General features: G+C 37.5%; 3 protein-coding genes across 3 annotated transcripts in view; 1 reads left to right on the forward strand and 2 right to left on the reverse strand.

Moving 5' to 3' along the window:
• Positions 1–51: 51 nt before the first annotated feature.
• Positions 52–6,703, forward strand: LOC146468710 (uncharacterized). The gene is made up of 4 exons (XM_085124186.1): positions 52–428; positions 4,218–4,280; positions 4,891–4,998; positions 5,703–6,703. The coding sequence occupies exons 1-4, from the start codon at positions 52–54 to the stop codon at positions 5,875–5,877; spliced, it is 723 nt and encodes a 240-aa protein (XP_084980312.1). The 3' UTR covers positions 5,878–6,703.
• A 1,253-nt stretch (positions 6,704–7,956) lies between these two features.
• LOC146468711 (uncharacterized) overlaps positions 7,957–9,384 on the reverse strand; it is a 2,541-nt gene continuing 1,113 nt past the window's right edge. Inside the window, exons 1-2 of the mRNA XM_085124332.1 lie at positions 9,091–9,384; positions 7,957–8,331 (exon numbers count right to left, since the gene is read on the reverse strand). The exon at positions 9,091–9,384 is cut by the window's right edge and continues 1,113 nt beyond it. Coding sequence (XP_084980458.1) covers positions 8,021–8,331; positions 9,091–9,250 — 471 coding nt within the window. The 5' untranslated portion in view covers positions 9,251–9,384 and the 3' untranslated portion in view covers positions 7,957–8,020. The remainder of the gene's footprint in view (positions 8,332–9,090) is intronic.
• The window catches only part of LOC146468712 (E3 ubiquitin-protein ligase TRIM71-like), a 5,881-nt gene continuing 5,840 nt past the window's right edge, over positions 9,344–9,384 (reverse strand). The window contains exon 5 of the mRNA XM_085124207.1: positions 9,344–9,384. This exon is cut by the window's right edge and continues 458 nt beyond it. Within this exon, the coding sequence (XP_084980333.1) occupies positions 9,344–9,384 (41 nt within the window).

A 9,384-nucleotide genomic window follows, 5' to 3' on the forward strand; every position in this document is an offset into this window, starting at 1 on the left:
GTTTGGTTTTCGAACGAAGTTTTATTGAGTATACCTGCGTTTCGGCACCAAATGTCGAGAGTTTACGTCGGAAATCTGGGCAACAGTGGCACCAGACGAGAGCTAGAACGTGAATTTGAGCGATTTGGTCCTCTACGCGACGTTTGGGTGGCTAGAAATCCTCCTGGATTTGCCTTCATTTTGTTTGAGGACGTGCGCGATGCGGAAGATGCTTGCCATGAGTTGGATGGAAGATATGTTTGTGGGGAGAAAGTTCGCGTTGAAATGGCTCGAGGGCCGACCCGAGGTGGACGAGCTTCAAGATTAGGATTGAGTGAGAAGTGCTATGAATGTGGCAGAGTTGGACATTACGCTCGGCAATGCACTCGAAGGCCCGGCGGCCACAGAGATCGCGACCGCGGCGACCGAAGGAAACGCTCTCGAAGCCGGTGAGTTTTATGATCTTTATCTTTATAAGTTGAAGCTGATTTCTTTCCCTGTAAATTGTTCGTCGATCTTGCGACCTCAAACTTGTTTTGATTAACCGTTGACTGTTTCATGTTTTAGTCGAGAAAAGCTAGTGAGACTTTGATCGAGTATTTCAGTCTCGTGATTTTCTTGTAGCACAGACTTTGGACTTAATTTCAACAAATGAATGTACGGCAACTTTTGTTGGGAAAACAGAGACATGCAAAAATCTGTGGAAGAATGATACATCCGGTTGTAACGTCTGTAGATCACATACAATTGTAAGATCAGGACGCACATTTTTTTTTTTATCAAAAGGTACTAGCTTCTTTCACCGACTTACAAATTAGCAAATTTATGCAAATCAGATTCCCCGGCAATTTTGCACCTGTCTTTTAATTACTTTTCTCGAAAACAGGTGAATTAATTTTGCTTATCTTGAGTAAGTTTTTCATTTGTTTGTTTTATTGCAAAGTTAATGTAGATGCAATGTACAGGTGTAATGTCCATGCAGAGAAAAGTTGTCAACAAGGAATTGACCATCATATTTGTGATTCAGTCTGAATTTTTATGAAAGTGTGTTTAGATATGTAACAGGGAGGTCACTTTATAAAAGATTCACACTCCTGCACTTCATTTTCCTTTATCATTTTACTATTTAAGGTTGTTTTTCCCACAAATGCAAACGGTCTTGCCCAAACCTGAGTTTTTTGTACCACATGGAAGCCATTTCTCAAGGATTGTTCATCAAATCTTGTATGTACAGCTGGGACAGCCATCAATGCAATAATTATTCGTCATTTCGTGTGGATCAATCAAAACTAAACAAGACCTTGAATTTCATTCTCAGCGATGATAACACCTTGTGCATTTTAAATCGATAGAGCTTCTTTTTAAGAAACAGGGCAAAGCAGTTTCTTTTGTGGGAAAAAAGCCTAAAATCAAAACATTTCATGGAAAATTCCAATATTATGTTACCACTCCCTTCCTGTCTAAAAATTTTTCGTAGCATTTTATTAAGTTACAGTCATAACCTTTATGGGTGCTTTCCATTTGGCTGAAAATTTTTGCCGCAAAAACAGACAAAACTTGTATTTCCAAACTATTTGGCTAATTCTTTTTCACTCAGCCATTGTCCCATGGCACTATTGAATTGAGCACGTTAGACATTCTTTCCCACTCACCGCTTGAAATTTTAAAGAAAATTCCATGTAAGAATTTTGGTCAAATGGAAATTGCCTGATGCCGTGTACATGCAAACATGGTGCTGTCAGTCATTGCTGAAGAGATACAAAAGATACCTGCAATGAACGTCATATCATTGGGAGAAACTATTAAGACTAATAATACAGAGTTTTGTTTCATGTGTCAGGGAGTTATAATATTACGTCAGTTGTCAATCAACTGGCAAGCAGTGTATGCATCGCCCGCTCTTCCAGAGGTGATTCTACCCACCCTGTGCATCTGTGCTCAACTCTCCCTTGCTGCTTCTACGAGCGACATGCTTTCAACCATCCACTGCAACTGCAAGCGTTAAGCTTTTAGCTTCTCTACCCACGAGCGTACAGGGTTTAGCAAATCACTTCCCTAGCGTTATCGATCAGTGCGCACTACACAACGACTCTCCCGGTTCTTGTGTCAGTGAGTAAGTACCAATTTACCACAGTACGGTACCATTTGTCTGATTCACGCTGTTAATCAGCAGGGCAGCCATAAGTCAGGGTGCTACTGCTTGGAGAAAATCGATGAAATTTACCCAGTATATACAGTCAAAACTAGTGAAAGTGTTCCTGTTAAAAGTAAATTTGATCTCAGCATTCGACTCTTCAGATTGGTTTGTTGTCTTTTTTTTCAGTAGTTTCAACATCATTTTGCTGTATATATTCTATAAGTCGTGCTTTAAATTTACTTTTGGTTTAAAATTTTTCAAGCTAGTTTTATTTTTACAGTTGTATTTTCCCTTTGGTTAATTACCATAATCTTGAAAAAAGTGAAAATAAAATCAAACTGGTTTGTAAACCTTCAATCAGAAAACAGTTTTAACTTGCAACATGTTGCAGTTTGAAATTTGTATAATATTTGGACGCTCTTACATGTTTTGCAAAATGCTGTATACAGATTCCCCAACATTGTAAAGATTGCTGTCTTCTTTTGTAAGGTATACAGACACAGAATCTTATTTTAAAACTATCTAACATTTGTTACGAATTTTCTGGTTGTCTTAAACGAGCACTGTCACCCAATTTCTGTCATAAAACAAATAATTGTGATGCTTAACGAACCTCAGTTCTTAACCGAGTTTGCAAGATCTTCAGTTTATTTTGAAATTCTGTATTATTATTTATCAGAATTATTTTACCACTATCCTGCGGCAAAAGTGCTTCTAATTTGCTTTCCCTGTATCATGGCAAACGACAGCATCGATACCCTTATGCAGATATTAAACAATAAATTATTTGCTAAACGTAAGAAGTACTAAAACTAAAAGTTTTGTCTTGAAATCAATGTAACTTTAACCCAATCTTGGTTTTTGTTTGTGAAAACTAGGTGTTGATATAATTATTATGTAGAAAGCAGGATATTGTGAATTGTAGAAATGAAATTATTCTGCGGTGATTTCAGTAACAACTTTTAATAAAATTACTGTGCAGTCAAAACCCGTTATTACGGACACTGTCGAGACCAGAAGAAGTGTCCATATTACTGAGTGTTCTTATTTTAAAATCTGTGGAGCAGGACCAACAAAACTGTCCATTATAAGTGTCCATATTAAGTTGGTGTCCATATAGTGGGTTCCACTAAACAGTACTTCTAAGTTTAAAATACTCAGTTTGATAAGCGTTCAGGTAATTTTTGATCTACATAAAAACTATTCTTGACCATTGGAAAAACTTGTTTATACAACTCTACCCTGTTGCTGTGATAAATAAATATTATTTATCTGTTTAATTTTAGTGTTCTGAATAAAGATAAGTCAGATCTAACATTTCTTTCAACCAAGGCTTAATTTCCAGGTTGTTTTGATATGTTGAAAGCTTCTTCAAGTAGAATTTACTTGTACTTATTTTTAGTTTGTGTAAAAATAATATTATCGACTCAAAATATCGGGTCAATAAACATAACATTTGAGGTTATTTCACATGAATTTTATACATATCCAAATAACTGTGTCCTTCAAAAACATGCAAACTCTGAACTTCAAAAGCCAACCAACATTTGCATTTTTTTACTGCTTTCAGTCACAATTACAGCAACAGTTGACAGACTGGCAAAATACAGAAACGAACAAAGTGGATTCATATTTGCTAATCGTAAGCATAGCAGCATAACCTTTTGACCCAATTGACCTAAACGCCTACTACAGTGATTGATGACAGTGAAAAAGGTTATTCGTTGGCTGAGTCTTGAAGTTACAATTTCACATATTCTTGAAAGGCACATGAATTATTTGTTGTATTTTTCTGTCCATTGTTAGTTTCCTGACTCAAAGAAATTGTGTTGACTTTTAATCCTTTAACCAATAATATCAAAGAACAAATTCTCCCTCTTGCCCCCATACTTTTCTTATAGAAGTACTGGAGATGAGTTATTAAATTATCAAGACAGTTAACCTTGAGTGATCATATCCTTAATTCTCATAACCTCAGGGGTTGAATAAGCATTGAAATGACAAGGAAAATTTTGATGCTGATCACTGTTAGGGCTTAAAGGGTTAATAGGTTTTGTTTTGCGCTCTCAGCTAACATTGTGAAACAAACACATGCTTTCAGATCCCGTTCTCGCTCTCCAAAAAGGCGACGGAGCCGCAGCAGCAGCAGAGAGCGACCATCAAGGTAAGTAAAGGAGTATGTAATGTTGAAAGCTCAGGCTCCAGTTGTTCAAAGGCCGGATAACTTTATCCTGTGGATAAGTCACTATCCGACAGTTTCAATCTGTGCAAAGATTTCAGTGTTTTCTCTTGTACAAGTGAATATGCACACTCTAACCACAGTAAAGTTTGGAAGTGTACGAAAACCTTAGACAACGTTGAACGTGAAGTTTATTTTAGACCCTGAATAGTGCCTTATCCAGCGGATAAAGTTATCCAGCCTTTGAACTACTGGGGCCAGATCAATAGTTTGTCTCACGATTCTGTAGCATACATGAAGGTGTTCATCAAGACCTATATTGATGAGACAAACGATGACTTTGAGCTATCATTTCAAACCATGACGACTAAACACCTTTCATGACATGAAATATATTGTCTGAAGATTTCAAAATTCTCAAAAATTTTCAAAATTCAATGCCTACATATGTAACCCTAACATTGCGATATTATTATTAAACCAAATTGACCTGTTTTTTAGTTGTGAAAGATTTCTTTGCTCGAACAGGATTGTGCATGTTATGTTCAGTTATTTTATTGACTAATAATACCTTTGGGCATGTCTTATGTTGTAGGCGACGTTCACATTCAAATGAAGAAAAAAACCGGTCTTGCTCTAAATCTGAGAGTAGGAGCCGATCTCGCAGTCGCAGCAAAAGCAAGGAAAGATCTAACAAAGAAAGGTACGGTGGGGAGTATCATACAAAGAAATACAATGAACCTGTCATTTGTTAGTCATGCAAGGAAAACTCTTGATTGTCTCTAAATTGTGAGTCAGTGGATGAAATCCTAAAGTGTAACCATTCACATGAAAGCTACTGAGCAGTACTTATGTAGTACAAGTGGGGTTCTAGCTTTCAAGTCTGTTGAAGAAATCTTAAGGTTTTACCATTCAAATGAAAGCTACTGAGCAGTACATGTACTTTCCTGTGGTGCTGTTTATTATGCTGTACAATGTGGTTGTAACTTTTGAGTCTGTGTGAATCCTACATTGTGACTATTCAATTGAAAGCTAGTGAGCAATAAATTTCTGTGGTGTTGGTTATTACACATGTACCTGTATGTTGTACAAGATGGTTCGAACTTTTGAGTCTGTGTGTGAAATCCTAAAGTGTGACCATTCAAGTGAATGGTACTGAGCATTATATTTCTGTGGTTCTGTTTATTGTGCTGTACAAGTTGGTAATGAGTTCTGCATCTGTGGATAGAATCCAGAAGTTTGTTTCAATTGAAAGCCTTTGGGCAGTATGTTTCTGTGGCCTGTTTATTATCTAGCATTGAATAAGGATATTCAGACTTAAGTTAAGTCCCAAAGTCTATTGAAGTGAAAGCTACTCAGCAGTATTTCCTTGAGAGTTCACAAGCTGTCTGTATTTTTTTTTTGCAGAAGTGCAAGTCCTGAGAAGAGCCAAGATAAAGACGTGGATGAACGTGAAGGTAATGAAGACACAACTGCACGAGATGATGCTGATAAGGCGGCTGAAGAGGAACAGAAGTCCCGCAGCCCTTCGCCAGCCAAGAATGACGACGAAAATCACACCAATGATGATAATGGTGAATGAAATTAAGGCCATTTTTTTTTTCAGGGAAACCAGTTATGTAATCTGACAATTTAGGCTTACTGTAGTGTACTTTTTTTTTATAGAAAATCTAATTGCCCCAGTTGTTATTTTCTGAAACAGATACAGTTTTCTTAAAGGGGCAACGTTCCTCGCAGCAATTTTTCTGTGTTTTGGTCAAACTGTCCACGGCCAAATATAACTAATATGAGTTTCTATGCACTAGTAGGGTTATTGGTAACAAAACTGAACCATTATTTTGACCATTTCATGGATTCAAATAAATGGCCAAAAGTGCACAGTCACGCAATGATTATTCTGAGTATTTTGCCGTTTCATGTGGTGGATAGTCCTAAAAGAAGCAATCCTTAGGGATAGCTGTCTTTTATGGGCATTGTCATCATATAACTAGTGTGCATTTGCAGTACTGGTCTGATATTCAGTCAATTTTTAAATGGTAGCAAGTTTTATTACTTTGGCAGGGAGAACTTTCACTCACCGTTGATCTAATTTGTAAGTTTTTAGCAAAGGCACCCTGTAAGCGCATATACCATCCTGCGAACAGGGTTGAGTGTGCATCTGCTGGCACTGCCTTTGTAATTGTATAAAAAGCTCTAGGGTAGGTTTTTCATTTGCAAGCTTTTCTTTGCTTGCACTTATACATTGCTGATTTTCCAAATTGTTGGCTTTTGAGAAATATTGTTAGTTGATTACCATTGTATACATAATGGCTATTAAGATAGCCTTTTTCAATTTGAATGTACTATTTATAACTGATGTTTCATTGGTATTAAATGCAATCGACATTGAAATAAATATTGAAGTGTGATTTAGTTCGAGAACCTTAATTACATGAAGCATAGCGACTTCCATGATTGTTGGTTTATCTGACTTTTCCAATCACTTGCAGCAAGTGGTATTTATCATTTGAGGGTCTTGGTGGAAGAGGTGTTTGAGTGATCGAGATGAAAAATGCCTTGTTTGTAGAAGAAGTGCACTTAGTTGACTCAAACTTTATTTATTATTTTTTTTTATGGAAGCATTCCACTCAAATAATATTTGAAACAAAATTAATAACCAAAGTGGATGCAACAGGGTAAAATTCCCTATTGACAAGAGGTGGACCAGCTGTCTTATTACAATCGTTGAAGAGTTTATTCAATTCAATTCAATTTATTCAATTCGTTTATTTTGCCATTAACCAAAAAATACAACATAAATACATTATAGACGACACACAATATTCTTACTATTACAATATTCCCACTTAACTATTTACAATATTAAATGTGTTAAAGGCTAGGAAGCCTATATAGAAGCCGGGGGCTTATTAACTATAGGCTTCCTAGAACTATAGGATAAACCATAGAAGTTAAGGGTACTGAATGAAAATTCCAATTAATTTTTTTTAAAGAAGAAGAAAAAAAAAGAAAAGGTAAAGAAAAGGTGTGTAGCTCAACAGAGAGTCAATTTAACTTAGAAAGAAGGAACTTTTTAGGTCTTTTGCCAAACAAACTGATACTTTCACTATTTTGAATTTCACGACTTAGCGAGTTAAAAACGTAGGACCTTGAAACCGAATTGAGAATTTTCGAAGATTAGTTCGACAATAAGGTATATAGAAAAGGTTGGAATTTCTTGTTTTATAAGAATGTATTTAACTTGCAAGAAAAACATATCACGAAAATAATTTGGAAGTAAGCTTCTTTTAAAAAGATACATAAATTTACCTATTTGGTATAAATAAATGTCAGAGAATTTTAAAATCTCCTGTTCTTTAAAAAGAACACCGGTATGAGTTTGGTCAGAGACTGCAAATCTTCATAGTTTTTATTTTCCTCACGTGCTTCAACTGCTCACCAACACAAAAGAAAGACTTTTAAGGGAGATTCAGACGTCATTCCTGCCCCCCACCCCCCCACCTCTCCCCCGGTTACCGTAATTTGTTTTTTCAACCGGTGAAGACTACAAGAAAGACCTTTGAAAACCAGATGAAAAAGTCAGTATATGCCCCAGAGTGCAGTGTTGGAATATCCCAAAAGAGTAATAACGAGGAGACGTCAGCAGCAAGGCCAAGGGTGCGAATTTGTGCAAACTTGTCTGTCCGTTCCGTTGAGTCGGTTTCTTATTGCCTTTGCTGTCGGTTCTAAAACACCTTGATTTGATTTGAAGAATCAGATATAACGATCCGTCCCATTCTGTCCACTGCAACTCCATAGGGATTACAAAGGCTGTCTCTTGCAACCTCAGCTATGAGATGGCCGTCCTCAGCAGAGAAGACAAGCAAACAATTCCTCATACTATCCACCAGCAGAATATTATCGCTGGAATCAACAGCTATGGCTTCAGGAGCAAAGACAGTCTCTGTAACTGGAAGGGTGATGTTTCTTTGAAGTTTGCCATCCTTGTTTAGCACTTGAAAAACACCATCTTTTGCCAGAGAGACCACAATCTCACCTAAGATTACAAGCAGAGAAATGGTTACCATGATCAGACCCCGTTCAAAAACGTTTTCAATGGTTTTTACCTGAAAACGGACAAGTTTTCTATACGATTAGGGCTTCGTCCACCTATGAACGATCTAATACGTTTGAAAAGGACTTTACTGAAGTGTTACCAGTTAGCATAGACATAGCTGCTTTGGGCGGGGATTGTGGCAACACTGCAGCGTATTTCAAAGAGCTGGGTAGTGAAACATGTTTCTTGCAAATTTCTTCGCATCGCCACACCCTGCACCAACTTTGCAACCTCATTTCCAGGGCCTCTCCTCTTCCCGTCCCGAGGAGCGAGAGAGGGGACTGGAAGAGTAGAGAATCTTGAATCGAGGCTGTTGCGAGACAAGTAACACGAAACATTCGAGAGATTTAGGGCAAATGACAGAAATGACCACGTGACCATTATTTGCCGCTCGCTGTTCTCAGTTTCTCAGTGAAAATGACTGAGAAAAGGTCATAATAGTGTTCGGCTAACGCAATGTTGTACCCAACTCAAATCCTTTGGGCATAAAATGTTTGGTTCTAAGTTTTTCCTTATCATTTAAATGTGAATGCTACATTATAATGCAAATGCAATAAACAAAGAATCTTAACCCCGGGGGATCTGAATTGGGTACAACACTATGCTCATCTACGTTCTCGTTTTTTCAAGAAACATACACGCGAATCTCACGTTTGCGGTTTAGCGTAAAAGCGACTCTAAATCTCTCTATTAACTTACCTCTGCTATTTGTCACAATGCCGTAAATCTTTCTCTGAAGGCCATCGTCATCGTCCAAACACCCTGCCTTAAAATGCAACAAATATTCCCCGGAGCTGCCAAACACATAGATAACCCTCTTCTCACAATCGGCAACATAGACACGCCCTTCCTCGCCCATAGCCACGTGGCTGAGTTTGCCACGGGTTTTGGAATCTCCCTCGGGAGGCTTAAACTTCTTTACGAACTCTCCTCTTGAGTCAAACACTTGAACTCAAGCTCCACTCCAATCGGTAACGAACATTTTCCCGTCCT

This window comes from Pavona decussata, unplaced genomic scaffold (genome assembly GCF_977016875.1).
Source record: "Pavona decussata unplaced genomic scaffold, jaPavDecu1.1 SCAFFOLD_130, whole genome shotgun sequence".
NCBI lineage: Eukaryota > Metazoa > Cnidaria > Anthozoa > Scleractinia > Agariciidae > Pavona > Pavona decussata.

What these genes read in the sequence shown, in the direction of transcription:
- LOC146468710 (XM_085124186.1), top strand. Translation starts at nt 52, where the DNA reads ATGTCGAGAGTTTACGTCGGAAATCTGGGCAACAGTGGCACCAGACGA. An exon ending in AGGAAACGCTCTCGAAGCCG is followed by an intron (nt 429 to 4,217) that starts GTGAGTTTTATG and finishes ACATGCTTTCAG; the next exon opens with ATCCCGTTCTCGCTCTCCAA. An exon ending in AGCAGAGAGCGACCATCAAG is followed by an intron (nt 4,281 to 4,890) that starts GTAAGTAAAGGA and finishes CTTATGTTGTAG; the next exon opens with GCGACGTTCACATTCAAATG.